The 17,924-nt window shown below is 49.7% G+C and overlaps 1 protein-coding gene across 2 annotated transcripts in view; it reads right to left on the reverse strand.

The window, feature by feature from the left end:
* VAV2 (vav guanine nucleotide exchange factor 2) overlaps positions 1-17,924 on the reverse strand; it is a 99,897-nt gene that overhangs the window by 33,646 nt on the left and 48,327 nt on the right. For both annotated transcript variants that reach the window (XM_048965900.1, XM_048965899.1), the window contains exon 3: positions 3,963-4,021. In XM_048965900.1, the coding sequence (XP_048821857.1) occupies positions 3,963-4,021 (59 nt within the window). The remainder of the gene's footprint in view (positions 1-3,962; positions 4,022-17,924) is intronic.

Consider the following 17,924-nt stretch of genomic DNA (forward strand, 5'->3'; position numbering starts at 1 on the left):
CATTCCCCTGACCTACAAAGTGGCTGCACAGCAAAACATCTCAATGACATTTTTCAGACTCTCTTAGGAGCAAGTCTGTACGGATACATGCTTGCCAAAATAAACCTGTTGCAAGTGTTTTTAGCTGGAAAAGAGCTGCTTGTAGCCAAGGATCCTGCTTATCACCAAAGGAAGAAGCTTTGGTCACTCTTAATGCAGCTCTGCAGGTGCCACAGGGAGCCACCCCCAGCCGACTCGATGACTGTTAGCTCTGTGCCCAAACCTCTGCAGCTTTGTGCTGGTGAGGACTGGGGGCAGCAAGGCAGCCATGCACCAGGAGCTCAGGATTCTGACAGCTCAGGTCATGCAGACATGTGTTTCAGGGCTGTACCCCAGCCCCAGGAGCAGAAGCATCCCTATGCATTTTCAAGGCACGGATCCCTGACGCAGCTTTCTAAACCTGTTTTATAGCAACACTTGAAGTGTGCGCAGTGGATACACAACAGCAGTAAAAAACATAATGGGTAGAGTGCAATTACAGCGAGTGCATCGGCAAGGAATGAAACAGTCCTTGTAAAAGCAGCCTTGCAAAACAGCTTCTGCAACCACCTCCTCACTGCCTGAAGACACTCAGGCCCTAATCGTTAGCGACTTTAATTGCTCACGTTTTCACAGCCGGATGGATCCACTCCTGCACTGAGCCTCCATCCCCAGGGGCGGGGGGCCCACAGCCCAGCCACCACCAGCACAAAGCAACGCACCTGTCTGACAAACATGTCTTCATCCCCCATCCCCAGGGGACCCCCAGCAGCCGTGCAGAGCATGGCACCATCCTCTACCCTCCTCCTCATCCTCCCCAGACGCAGCCACAGAGCAGAGTGCAGCAGCGTGACAAACGCGGTGGCCCTTCCTCCTCCCCATTTGCAAACGTTATAAAACCTGCTTTATTAACTGCAGTGCCTTCTGAAGAAAGTCACTTAAAGGTTCAACTCATATATAAAGGACTTACTTAGATTAAGGACCTCAGTAAAAGGCCTTTGAACAAACTGACTCCTTCCCGTTCTCAGATGGCTTCACTGCGCGCATTAAAAATGCATGCAGGCAGCAGGAGCCAATATTCCTTCACCTCCTGCTTTGCTTGCACAGCTCCGCTTCCAGGAAAAACACATCTTGGGGAGATGACAAAACATTGCCCCCTGCTCGTGCTGAGCCCGGGGAGCTTGCCAGCACCAGGTGTGTGATGGCCTGGGTGCTCCTGGGCAGTGGGAACAACTGGGCTGCAGCAGAAAGGCTGAGATAAAAGTTGTTAGAAGCAAATCCTGGGGGTTTGCTTTTTTTTGGGGGGGGAGCTGCAGCAAGAAGTTCTGCTGTCTTTCAGAGAGAAGAAAGAAAACATGGAAAGGGAATGAAAACATGCTCACAGGGGAACCTCTGTACAATATCCCTCCAAGAATGCACTACTCCTGTCCGCTACAAAGTCCTCACACCGAACTTGGAGGCATTTAGTGCCAGCCACTAAAAGAAACAGCATAATAAGACTCCATGGGCTGCAAGACATGTCTGCAGGGGAAGCTCCAGGGGCTCTGGACCTGGAACAAAGCCTCCCTGATCAGAGCCAGCCATGGGTAGGCAAGGAGTGTGGTGGTAACCTCCTCCTGGGTCTGCTGACTAGCATCCAGACAGATGCAGAAGAAGATGAGACACAAAAATGATAATACAGATCTCCTCCTCAGCTGATGGGTGATGCCTCAACAGGATGAGCTTTTCCTTGTCCCCACACACAGCCTTATAAAACAACCCATGGGTGAAAACAGTGGCAAAAGGGCACTGCTGCATCACTGCAGAATCCGTGTTCCCAAACAAGAACAAATGTGCACCCACCTCCATTCAACACACTGCTTCATCCAAAAAAATCAATCTTATTTCCTCTGATTCTCTTCAAAGAGTGAAAATGGGCCCTCCAGAGAACTTCTGGAAGAAGCAGATCAGATGTGCAGCACAGGCTGCAGCCACACCATGGTGCTCAGCCCAGCACCCTGCACCCAACGCACTGCAGTCTGGATTGCTGCTTGTTTGGCTGCCTGCACCTTGCTCCTAGGAAGAAGCACTTTGTCATCTCCACGTTGCTCTCCTGATAGCTATCTGATTTACTCTGCAAAACAGGGTTTTCTCTGGCAAGGTTCATGAATCCAGATATTATTAGACAGAATGACTATTATTTTCTTTTTTCACTGAATAGCAGAGAAGATTGATTTTTATTTTCCTACCCTGCATGCCATGAAATCTATTTAAGGGGAAGTGATAAGGCTGGGGATTTATTTCATTCTTAGTTTACGCAATCCTGAATTCTTGCCCTTAAAACACAGATCCGTGTCCATGCTGTAGGGCTGAAGACCACACAGTCCATATACCACCCTAATTGCACTGGATTTGCCATGTTCTTTGAGCACCGTGTCTAAGCCAGCAAGATTTTTCCCATTTCTTCCAATGGCAGCATGTTCCCAAGGCTGGGGACCTGGTGGGCAGTCCCTTTGGGGGCTGGAGCTGCTGCTCCTTCCCACAGAGCAACTTAATTCATCTGCAATTAGCTCATCATTGGGGCTTCTAAGAAATCATCTCAGAAAGGAGAGGGCTGTCACACTGCAGGGATGGGGTGATGGGAAAGAACAGCCCAGTGGGGGATTTTCATGCCACGGTGTTTTCTGTTCTGACAATAGAGCAGAGGAGCAGGGTTAATTCGCAGGGAAAACAGAGTTATATGCAAAGCCCCACTAAGCCCTGTGCTATTCTTGTGTAATTACAGAGCCAGAGGCTTGTGAGATAAGGGACTGGAGCAGGGACTGTAAATGCTGTAAAGATGAATGAGAAAAATCAGCACATTCACGACAGACACATCCCAGCCTGCACACTGCCCTGCCCTGCATCCAGCACCAGGTCTGTCCCTAACAGCCCCTAACTCACAGCATGCCTCTATTCCTCAACCTCTGCTCCCCCACTCTGGGTGGGATCTGTCGGATTTGTGCTTAACAGATGGGAAGACTCAGAGTTTGTTTTACACGTGAAAAGCTGTTCCCCCTCCGGCGATATCAGCAGAGGGAAAATAACACGTGATGCTAAGGAAATAAACTCCAGGGGGGAGAAGCGTGGTGTGGGGTGGTTGGCACGGGCTGAGAGCAAAAGGGGGGGGGTGAGGACAGGATGTGGCCCCACATCTGGTTGTGTTTGCTGCCATAGAACGATGCTGTGCTACAACCTAAGCAGAACAGCACCATGACAAGGTCTGTGGTAAGAGCAAGTGCTCTACACAGCTTGGTGCGAGGGGAGGGGGGGAAAAACACTGGTAAAAGTAAAAATAAAAAAGGACGAAAAGTTCACGAGGTTGAGAACTCATCCCAGTTTAATCTCTTCCTAATGAGAAGATGCTTCCAGATTTGTAACATAAACGCACACAAACAAGAAAATCGATGGCAATCAATTTGCAGCGGAGATGCAGGTCATGGCTCTGCTCAGCAGGGCTGTTTTGCTTTTTGGAATTCCTCCTCCCCGACTCCCTCCACGAGCAGCCCCAGCAGTAAGGCAGCTCTGCCTGCAGCATTTATCAGCCCTGCTGCACACACGGTGCTCAGGTGCCTTTCCCAAAGGCATTGCCCAGCTGCAGGGCACTAAGAGCCCACTTGGTCTGCAAGGCAGCAGTCCTAAGCAAAGCCTCCACACAAAAAGGAGCTGCACCCCACCCTGCTCCCTCCCCAGCACTGACTCATGGCTTCTCTACTTGTTATTTTTGTAAGCCACTCCTGAGCAGCTGGCAAGGTGCTTCTACAAGTGCCCTGCCTATGTCCCAACAGCATCCTCGGTGTCTGCTTAACCCTGATTTATCCCAGTCTCACTAATGCTTCCAGAAAGCCTGGTGTGATTAAACACTGTGAGTCTGTGCAGGGAGAGGTAGAAACAATATTTAAGGCATAGTATCAAAAGGATCTTACCTAATTCCTTTGGTTTGAGCAATACTGTGGAAGGAGAGCCTGGATACTGCAGAGATCACCTGGAAATGAGAAAAAAAAATCCTCATTGAAGACAGAGGACAGTTTGTTGAACACCTTCTGCTCCCACAGCCACCCAGTGGTGGATGTGCTCTGCTCCTCAGTGTGTCAAAGCAGGAGGTTGGGTGATCACCATCACAGTCAACGCAGCCTCTGCTTTTGCCTCTGAGCACAAAAGACATCCAGCCTTCAGCTATACAGACACCATGCAACGCCCCAGGAAACCCCATCCTGCAGCTCGTATAATAGATCCATAGAGTCATTAAAGTTGGCAAAGACCTCTAAGATCATCCAGTCCAACTATCAACCCATCTCCACCATGCCAGATCTGCTCCATTAGGGTTTATGTAGCACAGGGTACCTTTGGAAAAAATAACTGTTTTACTTTGTATTTTATTTCTAAAGAGTTGTAACTCCTTCCATCTCTTTCCACTGAGATGGTGATGCTATTGAGGCAAACCTTCCAACATTGAAAGATTTTGACTACACGCACTCCAACACCAATGCACCCTCAGTCTGTCAGTCCATTGCCTTCTTCTGGCAGAAAGCAACCAGAATGGCTTCAACATGAAATATTTCCATCAGCATTGCCATTAAGAACAGTAAGGCCGTGAGCTGGTTCTGAGAACTGTCTTTTATTTGACTTAAGCTCCTGCTTTAATTGCTATGCAGAATTTTAAGTGAAGAAAAACAAAGAACTGTTTCAGTCATGCACAGATCTAAACCATGTCCTACCCTTGCTCCTATTCACTGTTTATCAAAGCCAGAATGAAAAGATAAACCTATTATTTCTGGAATGGTTTCCTGCCCACTGGAATGAACAGAGATGTGTGACTGGGACGCACATGAAGGGCTGCAGGATGGGTCCTTGCTGCCCCCAGCCCCACAGCTCCCTGTTGGGCAAAGAACCCATTGGGTTGGGACCACCAGAAGCTGTCCAGTGCTTGGCAGCGCTCCGAAGGGACCTCCTGGCTTTTCACAAAGGAGCTGCCACACTTTGGCCTTTCCCAGCTGACTTTCACCTGGAGAACTGAGGATACTGAATTATTCAACGAGGCAAATGAGCCTGTGAATTGTCAAAGCTTGGCCTATAAACGATCATCGAGGGGCATCCAGCACTGAAAGGAGACACAGAGCAGCAGGGGATTCTCCTCTCACCTCAGAGCCTTGACTGTCCACCATGCAATGCTTCTAATGGGGTGCCAGTAAAGCATCCTTATTTATTTCTCATTTTAATAAGATGTGACCCCTGGCAATTCCTTCTAATCAAGAGGGCATGAATAAGGGATTTTTTTAATTAGACAAAACATCATTTTTGCCGTGGCTATCAAGAGCCTGTTTTGGCCTATTTCTCACTCTTTGGAGATTGTTTGGATAGCAACCACAGCACCATCCCTGTTGGCCTGGTTTTTACAGCGATGCCCTGGAGCCACTGATGGGGGACTATGAACACTGAGCAACTAGAAGAGAAAGCATAAAGTTCCTCATTTTACTGTAATGTAACAAAAAAAAGAGGAGCACAGGCAAAAGCTGATCACTTCTAGAAAAGGTGTTCCAGCCACGTGCCCTGCTGCCAGCAAGCTGCAGGCACCAGCTGGTCAGATTCCCATCTCTGCTTTGGACAAGCACTGAACCAGCTACCACCTCCTAACAGGTCTCAATCCCCAAATTATCAGCAACTTTGAAGACCTCAGAGCCCATTTTACCAAATCCCTCTGTGCCCTCTAGCATCACCAGTTTGGGAGAGGAGGAACTGAGCTCATCAGTGCCTTTGGGATCACTGGGGCAGACCAGAGGCACTGCATTGTGCCTGCTGTGTGTGAGCAGTCCCAGGGAAGTCCCAGTCTCCTCTGCAATCTATTATTAGACTTGCACAGCACAAAAATCACTGTGTGAATCAGACAGCTGCACTGTGGGTTTGACTTCCAGGGAAACGTAAGAGAAAAGCACACTCTTCTCTACAGCCATGCTTCTTGCTTTGTTCTTTCATGAAAAGCTCCAATCTCTGAGCATCCCTGCACATCAAAGCCTGGCACCTGGCTCCAGCAATGAGCTCAGGTACTAAGCAAAGCAACCCACTTCCCAAGAGGGATTTGATACAGAGAGCTTCCACGAAACCTGGCAGCTCCAAAAACACAGCTGAGCAGAGCTGGGTGGGCAGCAGGGAGGGCTCTCCCAGTACAGATCCTGCAGGTTGGAGTGGGGAGCAAGGAAGCAGCATCCAGCACAGCTCCACCAGCCCCCAGCCCAGGCAGCACAAAGCACAGTTTGAGGAGAAGTAATCCTCTCAGTTTCAACAGGATTAAACAACATTCTTAAAAGTAAGTAAATCCTGAAGTGTTTGCTAAACTGTGTCTCATTTTTCCCATTAAGGAGCTTCTTACTTGCTGAGAAACACTGTAAGACTTCCTGCCCCTCCTGGCTATCATTTTCTATGAGGCGAGGCAGGAACTGCTCCATTACACATCCAAAGCAGTTGGCACGAGGGGTCTGTGATCTCAACTGAGGCTTAGCTGCTCCTAGGACACATTAGCACAGCTAATCTAATACAGATATGACACTAGGTGGAATTACACTTCACTGTAATGCTCACCTCCCCTTTCTTTCCAGGCAGCCTAGAAGTGCAGCAGCCTTGCTTTCCCAGCATACCCAAGAAACGATTTTCCATCAGTTCCCTGATGACTGATGCTCACTATTCCATCAGTTCAGAGCTTTTGGGAATCCCCCCCTAACACGCATTGCTCAACAGCTGAGAACTGAGGCTGCAGCATCCTGGAGCCCCCAGCAATCGCTTTCAGAGGAGCACAACCCTTGGATTGCTCTCAAAGGTGCTGTGAGGTTGTGCTCAATGGGTTGGGGAGCACTGGGTGCCCCATCCCCATCCCACAGCCCTGGGAAAGCCCTGAGCCCAGGACTGGGGCAGAGAGGGTTTGCAGAATCATTTGTACACACTGCCTGTATGTGCATGTTTGTCTTCTGGGAGGAGCTGCGAGCTTAAAAACGGTCTTCTGCAGATTCTTCACCCATTTCTCAGTGCTACTTCCTCCAAGACAACTGTACTCAGTGCACACACGTAGGCTGACAAGGAGACACCCAATGGAGCTGCAGAACGGATGCACCCACGGGCTGCTCCCAAAGCTGACCTGTAAGGACTGGCTGGGAAATTCCTGCTGGTTTCACCGCTCAGGGCGAGGACGCTCTTTGCATTCCTGGCGTTCCATTTCCCTTTGTGCTTTCTGCCATGAGCTAAATCAAACAGCCTCATTTCTCCTTGCCCTATGCTATGCCGCCTGGCACAAGGTCATTGCTCTGACCCAGCACAAGTGGTGAGGGAGGAGAGCCATGCACACCCCAGCATCAGGGTTCTACACTTCTGAAACAAAACCAAGTTGCAAGCTGAGATTTTAAACGCATTGGTCACTTTGCAGGAATCCTGGCTGAGCAAGAAAACACAATTTCTGAAAGCAAAAAAACAAACCCAACCAACAACAGAGCCTTCAATCCACAAGAAACCCACTAATTTTCCTTTTCCTTATTGACAATGCTTTCTTTTAGGAATTACGGATTTTAAAATAAACTACAACAAAAATAAATAAATCATCATGCATAGCACTCTTCTATTTCCTCCAGCATTGTTTATTTCCAGCAGTACCACTGTGCATCTAGGAAACTAAAATAAACTCTCTCATTATTTGCAAAAACAAACCGAGGCAGCTGGGCTGGAGCACACTTTGCATAGGGAAGCTCCCAGCCTTGCTGTGCCCAGAGCTGGCTGCAGGGGCTGTGCCTTGTGCTGAGCCCTGGCCGGGTCCTGTGCATCCAGAACAACCCAGCGTTTGCTACTGAGCAAATCAGAAGCTCTACGCAGCATCCATAAGCCTGGGCAGAGAGCTTGGTGTTGTCACACACCTGCACAGATGGTTCTCAGGGGGAAGGTGAAATCAAAGCCTGAAATCATAGAGGTTGATTTTGGGGTTGGTTGGTATCTAAACTCATGAAGGGCAAAATAAATCCTCAGAGCAAATCTTCTGCCTATGAGTGGGAAGGAACCAGATCACAGATCCGGAAACAAGCTGGGTAAATTGGTTCTGAGTTGGGTAAATGTATCCAACAGCAACAACATTGATGTGAGGAGCTGCAGGGAAATGGACACTGAAACAGAAGCAGCCATGCACAATGAGGGGCAAGGTGCACGTGTCCAGATGGCTCCAGTTTGCAAGGGAGAAGCGGGAGCCACAGCCAAGGCAGGATAGTGGCAAACAAAAAAAGTGCCAGAGCAATACTATCCATCACCTGCTTTTCGCATGAGCCTCTCACCACTAACACCTTGGTAACCCAATGCCAAGCCCTGCAGAGCTGCCTGTGACCAGTGCAGCCAAGCTATGGAGCGTGTGAGCCAGCCTGAAATGCACAGAACATAACCTGCTGACTACGGATCCATCATTCATGCTGTGTGTGCTATTGCATAATGCCTGTAAGGCTCTGCAGCACGTGCACAGCAAGCATAGCCAACATCAAACCTACAGCTGATGTGCAGCCACATCCCCAGACACTGCGCAGCTGAGGCTGCTGCCTCTTGAGCATCCCACAGCTGTTGCAGGGAATTCCTTCAACCAACAAGGTTGGGCTGGCTTTGCTGAAATATCCCATTCCTGTTTGAGACTGACATGAAATCTTTGCCCTTGACTCGGCAAATGGGTCAGGATTGAAAAGGATGCAAGTTTAGTTGGAGAGGTCCTGCGTGGAGCCAGGAGTTGAAAGTGATGATCCTTATGGGTCCCTTCCAACTTGGGATATTCTCTGATTCTATTTCAATAGATTGCTCTGTGTTAATTCCCAGCACCACCAGTGGATTACATTGCATGTGGTCTCTCAAATTTCAAGTGAATTCAAGAGGTGCCCAGGCAATAGCAGCAATAAGCTTTGATTTCGCATGCCAGGGATGCAAACAGCACGAGCCTCGTGGGTCCAGACTGCTGGTTGGGTGTCCAGTTTGCAAACTGGAGGCAGAAAGATCAGGTAAAAGCTGGATTTTGCTTCTAATTTTCAGCAAGGAAGACTGGACACGCATCACTCCTTATTTTGCTAAAGGGATTCTTGGCCATGGGAATAGCAAAGGGTTAAAATAATCTGAAATGAGCATCTGACACAGACTGTCCCCAAGACCTCTTTGCCACAGCCCAGAGCGCCCGTGTCAGGCTGCATTATGGTCACAGTGACAAATGATTACACCTCTCAAGATAATGAGGTTAAGCCCTCTAACAAGAGCACACTGTCAGAGATGCACTTTCCAGACGAGAGCATCTTTACCCAAACCAAAAACTCCTCTGAGAAAGCATGAAGGGCACGCAGCAAAGGCTGGGGTCAGTTCACCTCACACCCAGGCCTTTGAGAGGAGGAAAGGAGCAGTGTGGCTGCAGGAGCATCCACAGAACCCAATGGTGCTGGAATGCTTCCCTTTGGCACCTCAGCCCGTGGTCTCAATCCGTGGGCTCTGCAGCTCCGGAGCACATTGCATGAAGGCCATTAGTGGTGATGGGCTGCACGGAGCTCTGCTGCCATCATGCCATATTTGCTTGGGTGCTCCTTTTTAAAAAGGGTTATTAAACCCAGCGTTATGCTGCATTAAACCCATGATTTGGCTGCATTAAGTGTTGGGGACGCAAACACGCCTTCACTGAAGGCACTGGCAAAGCTGATTTGCAGTGGGAACAGCTCTCGTATCATTTTAACACCCTTATTTTGAGCAATCTGAGGCCAGCATGCTTTCTGCTATTATTCAGCCTTGCAACAGTGGGCAGCAATTGCAAAAGCAGCAATATTCCCTGACAGGGAGGAGAGAAGGGTAATCAGGTGGACTTAGAGCTAATGGCACCGTACCGCATCATCATAAACTTGTCAGATATGCACACGCATCCTCTCCCATATTTAAGGCACCAATCTGTCTTTCCCTGTCACAAAGCATTGGAGGGAACGCAACCAATTGTAACTCAGTGCCTCATCCCTGAGCACTGAGGTCTGTGCCGTGAGGAGGTATCTGAGCTCCTCAGTTCCTTCTGCAACACGGATGGTGAGGTCCCTCACCTCCCTAAGACAAAAGCAAAGTGGGCAAGAGCAAGGCAGCCCGATGTAGAGGAGCCTTACTATGAGTGGAGCTGGATGCACCATGCAGCTCCCACACTGCTCCCAGGCACAGAAATTAATGCCCTGAAACCAGCGCTGCTTTCTTTATGCTGGCAAGTTCCTCTAACACAACAGCAATAAATACTTATTCTGCTGCTTAATGGCCTCTCCTCTCTGACACGGATGCTGAGTCTCTGTCTCATCCAGTTACTTCTGCTATCACTATCAGATAGCCTGGCAGTGACTGAAGGAAAGAGCTTACTTTGACGGGACTTTAAAGGACTGGGGGAAAATAAATGCAAGCACTTGAGGAAGGGAGCTAACACTAAAGCCACCAGACACTGAGGCCATACCTCCAGAGTGGGAATACAGGAGATTTCCTACAGGGAATGGGTGGAACGATACCCACAGCAGCACTCTGTGGGCATCCCAGCACTGCTGGGAGCTCTCATGCACAGCACGGTGACCCCAGTGCTGAGTGCTCAGAGGAAGGCCCTGCAATTAATTACACATCCACCTGACAGCATCTCCACCTGCCTGAGCTCGACCCCATCAATTTGCACAGAACTTGCAAGTGATCATAAATGACACAGCGGTTAAACACGAGCATGAAAGAAGGAGGAGAATGAGAAGTCTTGATATCTCAAAAATTATTGATGGGCAAAGCTTGTTATCACCTCCAAGTGCTGATTTGGGAATGAGTCATTAGGATGAGTCCCAGCTGTGAGGTGTAAGGTAGCAGCAGCCACTCTCACATTTCCACATGATACAGAACAGCATTAATTAAACAGGAAGATGAACTACCTTAGTCCTGGTATGCAGCAGTGCATGGGGACAGCTGTGTCACCTCCCCTAGCTGCTGCCCAGCACCACGAGCCCTCACTTCTCAAGTGATCCCATTGCACCACAGTACACATCACCTTTGGGATCCAGGAAGCCCCAGCCACGTTCTGCTCTTCTTAGAGCAATAATGGGATAAATTTGGGCAACGGGAGCCAGAGGGGAGGAGAAATGAAAGGTGCAAATGTGATTTCAGCATCGCCCTCCCAGCTGCCCAGAGACCAGGAGGGCTCCCAGAGATGCCTGAGCACAAGGCAGTCTGAGATGCAGGGCTGCTTCCCTTGAGCCCAAGCACACTGCTAAACTGCCTCTAAGAAAAACACAGAGGGTTCATTTGCATTGCTTTGTAATAGTTAGAAAAGCAGGCTATAAAAGTACATCCTTTGGGAAACAAAGCTAATGAAGCCAGGGAACCGTGATCTCCTGGAAATTAGAAGGGAGAAAGAAAACTCCAAGTGGCTGAGGCAGGAGCTTGGTTGAGTTCCCTGGAGCTGCTGCCAAAGGCAATGCCCAACTCCGTGCCTGGCCAAGCCAGCTCCTTCCCTCTGCCCCAATTAGCAATGCAGCAGATCTGTAATTAACCTGGAAGGATGCCGAGTGCTCAGCATGGGACGGAGCAGCAGCACGCTGGGTGATAGGCACAAGCTGACCCCAAAAGTAAGGAAAAGGCAATCAATCAGCCAATTTAAAATAGGTAAAGAATTGCTGGCCAGGTTTGCAGGGCTGGGCGGGGAGAAAGGACAGTCCTGCCCTCTCCAAATCCAAAGGAGCTGCCTTGGATGCCCCTGTCCTGCATGGCTGCAGGTCTACGATGCTCTGCAAGGAGTAAATAGCTGCATTTCCACCCTGCTTCCCTCTCTCTTTGAGAAGAAGGGACAAACAGGGAAGCTTTCAAAAGATTCAGCTCAAGCACAAGAGAAGTGGAACAGTGCCTTGTTGGCTCCAAAGGTCTGGACCTTGCAAACCAGCAGAGATCCTGCTGAAAGCACTCACACCTGCTGGGCACTCCACCCTTCGTTCCTGAAGAGCAAGAGCACAGGAAAAAAAGCCTTAGATGCTAATTAGCTTAAACACTGTAAATACATTCGCAGAGGCGGGCTGCAAAGTTCTGAACACAATGGCTGATGTCAGTGCACGGAGCTTGGCTTGCATTGCCCTGTGCTGCCACACAGCACCAAGCCACCACAAAGAGGCATTGTGCTGAGCTGTATGAGCACGTGGAAGGAAACACCAGCAGCAACACTGCCATGCAAGGAATGCTGCCAGCTAATTGCTGCCTCTGTGCTTCCAGGCAGCCAAAACACTACCCTGCATCTCTCCACTGGCTCTGGAGATCCCAGCAGAGTATCTCAGTGATGCCCCCAGGGCTGGAGCCCACCTTGTGCCAAGCAAGGTGCTTGGAATCATCTCACTTTGTGCTCCATAACTCACAATGCCCAACGTCATGCATTCCCCCATCCCCAGCACTGATTGGATTTGTCAGAGCAGATGGAAAAAGCATTGAGTTGGATGCCAAGCAGGGATATCCCAACCTGCTTCCGAGAAACTGGCTTAGGTTGCATTAATTTTAATCCCCCTCAATGAAGGCATTCCCAGCAAAGCTGCTTAGAGTCACAAAAACATTAAGGTTGGAAAGGACCACCAAGATCATCAAGTCCAAACCCACCTCATCCCCACATGTCCCTCAGTGCCCATTGGGGTTGATGGACCTTTGGGTTGTTCCAAGTTTACCAAGCAGGACACACTCACCTGGATGAAACACTGTCATTCCTACAGCTTAAAGCCAACAACTGCAGCTCCATCACCTCAAAACCCAAAGCAACATCAGGCAGAAACAACTAAGAGAAAGAGACCTTCACTTCATTCACTCCAATTTGTCCTCCAGAAGCAACAAACACCTTGCAAACTTTGGGTTTTTATTGCTATCACCATCTGGCTTGCCAAGTGAAATCCCCCAGAGCCACACACACAGGTCTGAGCCCACCGCCTCACTTGGAGAGCATCTCCCAGCACCACTGCAAAAGGAGCCACGCACACCAACAGAGCAAAAAAAGTTGGGAGAGGTCCTCCCACCCAGCTCAGTGCTTCTTAGAACAGCAAACTGAGTTCCCCCCCCCCCCCCCCCCCCCCCCAAAAGAACGATTAACCACCAACATCAGCAGAGGTTTCCCATCATGGGGCACAGCTCAAAGCAGCCTCCCACGCTCCCCCATGCTCCATGCAGAGCAGCTTCCACGCCTCAGGGGCAGAGCATCGCAGAGCAGCTCAGAGGGGAGCATTCACTGCCTGCACCATGGGATGCTGATACCATTCTGTCAATTAATGCATTTGTGCCTGCAGAAAGGCTGGAGCTCTGTGCTGATGAGGAAATAGAGCACGAGGCTGCTTCCCAGAGACACCGATAATCAGAAGCTACGTCCCCTGCTTGTACTGTAACAGTGTGTAAATGTGCCTGTAAAGTGCTTTGATTTGATGGGATCAGTTAAATTCAGTCCCTGCTCTACACAGACACTGCATTTACTGCTATGGGAGCGCCTGAAATGGTGCTGCAAACTGATATAGAAAGGAATGGCAGTAAAACATGTCCGAAATATTGGCTCCCTCAGCGGGACGTGTGCAGTCACAGCTCACAAATTACAGGGTGGAAGGGGAGCAGGGTGGATTTCCACAGCCACTGCTGTATGGAGGGTGAGATAAGATGATCTAAGGGTCCCTTCAGACCTAACAAATCCATACAGCTGTTAAAAATAAATAAGTAAGAAAAAAATACATAAAAAATGAGATCTTGGCTGCTCCCAAGAAAAGGAAAGGAAGGTGGTGACACATTGGAACAGGCTGCCCAAGGAGGCTGTGGATGCTCCATCACTGGAGGCATTCAAAGCCAGGCTGGATGTGGCTCTGGGCAGCCTGGTCTGCTGGTTGGTGACCCTGCACATAGCGGGGGGTTGAAACCAGATGATGATTGTGGTCCTTTTCAACCCAGGCCATTCTATGATAAAATTCATTCTATGATTCAGGCACAACGCTTTCAGGCAGTGATTTAAGGGGTGCAAGTAGCAATGACAAAGATGCTCAGGGTGGCCAGTTGGATGCCCCAGCACCAGCTCAGCTTCACCCTGCTGAGTGGGATGGCTCAGTGCAGCACAGAAAGCAAAGGAAAGGCAATGGGCACCTGGGACAGAGGAGTTCCCATTCTGGGAGAGCTTCATCAGCTGCGTGGTGATGCAGTTCAACTTTGAAAGTGTCACCAGCTGTTTATCCGCCACTAAAACGCGCGTGTTTAAAAATTAATAAGAACAGATTGAGCAAATGAGGAGTCGACGGGAACCAGAAGCTTCGGTGAATTTTCAAGGCGTAACGTCGAAATGACATAGGAGTGAGCTGCAGGAAAGGGATGCCAAAAATACACACACATAATCACACGGTGGTGCGCGGGGAGGAAAACACAGCTCTAATCACCACATGCTCTCTCTTGAAGCTTTTAATCAGTCGCTGGGGACAAAGAGCAGCCGGGCGGTGCTGCGGTCAGCCCTGCGCTGTGGGGAAACAGGGAGAAAGGATTTACCTTCCTGCATCAACATGGGGTGACATCACATGGGATGCAGCACAAGGGCTCAGGTTTGGATAACCACAAGAGGTTCAGCAGGCAGGGGGATGCTTGACCTCGTGCCCAAGGGAACCCAGAGCCACAGGGTTAAGGTCGGAGGGCAGCTGAGAAAGAAGAGGGCTCACCAGAGCTTGATGGAGGTCTGGGAGCTCTGGACAGTGCCACCAATAAGCCTTATCAGCACTCCAGCCCTAAAGCCATGCACGCAAATTTGAAGATGAGATCAGAGAAACTGATGGAGAAAGAGGTGCTGACACACAGGGCAGTAATGGAGGCTTGCTGCCAACTGCTTGGAGCTGCGGGGTTTCCTTTGAACTCACAAACTTTCCAACTGTCTATCTTCCATTTTTGGACAAAAAGGCTCAAAAAACAAACATTGCTATAAATTCAGTTTTAACCAATATTTCCCCCTCTGCCATAAAAGAAGGGGTTTTTCTTCAAAGCAACTTTCTTTTTTCCACGCTATATTTCAGCCAGATGCAGAGGCTGTGCCTGGGCTGCAGCTCAGGGACCGACTGAAAGGTTTGAATAATTCCCCACCAAAATGAATGGAGTTCCACAAAAGCATCAGGACCGTACATGGCAGGCTGAGGAAGGGGAGAGGGAAAATATATTCCTGTCAAAACGATGTTCCCCATAGGAGTACAATCTGCACAAAAGCGTTTGCCCACGTGTGTTGTGTTGGATTTCAGATTCTGCACTTGTGAAGCGTGTTCTGCTGGGTACTTGAATAATTATGTTTGACTTATTTAACAATTTAACATTCGCCTGCTTGGCTTTACAGCTGGAGGAATGAAATCACATGTTTGAATGACTAAAAGGGAAAAGACAGTCGGATGATGTATGTGAATTTATGCAAGTATTCCCCTCTCTGAAATTACATTTGCAAAGAAAACGTTAAATCAAGCATGCTCTCTCTCTCTCTCCAGTTGTAAATGAGATTTTGGGTGGTGGGACAGGCAGGCAGCAGCCAGGCTCTGCCCTAGGCAGGGCTAAGCAGGATGCACCCAAGCACACAGACCTTCAGCTGTGAGCACCATCCTGCTCCCACATTGCTCCCATGCCATTTGGCAATGCTAAGCAGACCTAAGGGGCATTGCATGAAGCTGTCCACACAGTACTGGACCTGCAGGCAGGAGGAGGGAGGCTCCACCAGCCCAGGCAGACTCACCCCATGGGGTGACCCGTGTAACCCATATCCCAAACAGAGAGCTGGCTCTCCCCACAGCAGCTTGGATCCTGCTCCCACCAGCAGATCCAGGAGATGCTCTTGAATGCCACAGGGTGACCCCACCATCAGCCTGTGAGACTTCGTTCCAGGTGATGCATCTCATGAATAACAGCTCTTTGGAGTGAGCAAGGCATGCCAAGAACACAGAACCTGCAAGTGAGGCTCTCCATCACTCCACAGGATCAGGGATTTCTCTCTACACCACTTGCTGGAATTTGAGGGGTTCAATGCTAACACTGAGGGAGCTCCTAGAGCCGCTGGGGCTGTCCCTTTGTGCACCAGCAAATCCAAACCACCACAGTCCCACGTCAGCTCCCTGCAATATGCATCATGGGAGCAATTTTGCCAGCTGGTACCTGACACCCAGCAGCACTATAAAGCATATCCATGGAGAAGACAGCAGAGAAATGGGGACAAATGGGCTCAGACTGAGAAAAAGTTCCAAAACACTGCATTTTTCCCACATGCTTTTTTTCCCTCTCCTTTCCTCCCTATTTTTGCTCACTTTTAACCCATCCCCCCCTTTTTCCCTTCTGCTCCATGGCAGCAGTCACCTGGGGATGCAAGCTATGAGATGGGAGTACATGAGCTCATGCATTGGGGGAGGGAGAGAAAACACAGCAAAATGCCCTGACCCGTTATCACAGTGGGGAGAAGCACAGCCAGGCTCTTCCAACAAAGGCTCCACTTATGTATTTTTCATAGCCTGCTTTATTCTGCTGCAGACGTGAGCGTTATCAGTAACGTTTGTTCACCCACACAACTGTAGGGCTGTGGCACTGATAGTGGCAATGCGGTGGATAAAAGCTGGCAGGTTGTACACCAGAACAGCTCCACATTTAAATACAAGTTTGTTCATTATCTGCTCAAGTTACACATATTGGAGCCCTGCTGCAACAAGGGAGAACCCAACTTGCTTCTTCTCACCTTCCTTCTTATCTAAACTCACACTGTGCACAGAGCCAGGCTCACCCCTGCTTACCCCCAGAATGGGCAGCACATGGTCCCACCCTGTGCATCCCCCAGCTGTGCCCATGCACTGCAGGTGGGGTTAAAAGCATGAAGCAGAACAACTCCTCCACGAGCAGAGGATGGGACACGTCTAATGCAATTAGCCCCACATTTAGCCCCCCAGACCTGGAGACACTTCAGTGACTGCTGAGCACAGCACTGCTGCTTCACTCCTGTGGGGCTGCACGGCTCTGCTTGGGAACAAACCCAAAGTGTTGAGCACGAGGGATGCCTGGAGCTCACGGAGCAGGATGCACGTTACAGAGCAGTGAGAGAAGAGCCCCATGAAAGGGGAATATATAGGGGAATATGACGTAGAGAAAGGAAGCAGCTCAGCCAGAGTATTTGCACTGCTTTCCAGCAACGGGGACACAATGGGCAGCAAACCCAGCACCACCTCTATGCGATCCTATTCTCTGCCCTTCTTAAGAACATGCTGCACAATGCTGTGTGAGAAAAGAAGCTGGCAAAGCACACACACAGCCCCATCGGTCCCCACTGAAGGACTCACCATCCCACTGCTGCTATCAGAGCTGCATGCACTCGGCCGCTTCTCCTCCCCTCCACCAACGCGCATTCCACAGCATCCACGGGAAATTTCAATGAAACATTAGAAGAGGAAGCTTGGCCAGGCCCGTCCATAAATCTCCCAAAGCAGACACGTGGCCTATCAACTCCTTCCAAGAGCATTTCCCAAACGGCCCCAGAGAGCCCCACACAGTGCACTGTGCACCTCCATATCCAGCAGAGCCCATAACGCGCATCCGCCTGCATCCTCTGACAGATGCCTGCACCTCTGCCTCTGCTTCTGCTGCAAAGGCTTCTGCTGCTCAGCCTTAGCTGGGAGCTGCACACGCTGGGATGCCACCAGGTTGGAAGCAGCGCTGTGCTCCAGGACAGAGTTCAAACAACTGGAATCTCAAAGAAAGAAACAAAGGAGGAAGTGCAACAGGTACATTTGTTGCTGGAGTTTTAACTTCAGAGCATTTCGTCACCCGGACAGAGCTGAACTCCTGGTGAATCTGCATCTGTGCTATGAATACCAAGGTCTCTGCCACCCTGTGTGCCACCACCTTCCCCATAGCCCAGCTTA

This window comes from Lagopus muta, chromosome 19 (assembly GCF_023343835.1).
Source record: "Lagopus muta isolate bLagMut1 chromosome 19, bLagMut1 primary, whole genome shotgun sequence".
NCBI classification, from domain to species: Eukaryota; Metazoa; Chordata; class Aves; order Galliformes; family Phasianidae; genus Lagopus; species Lagopus muta.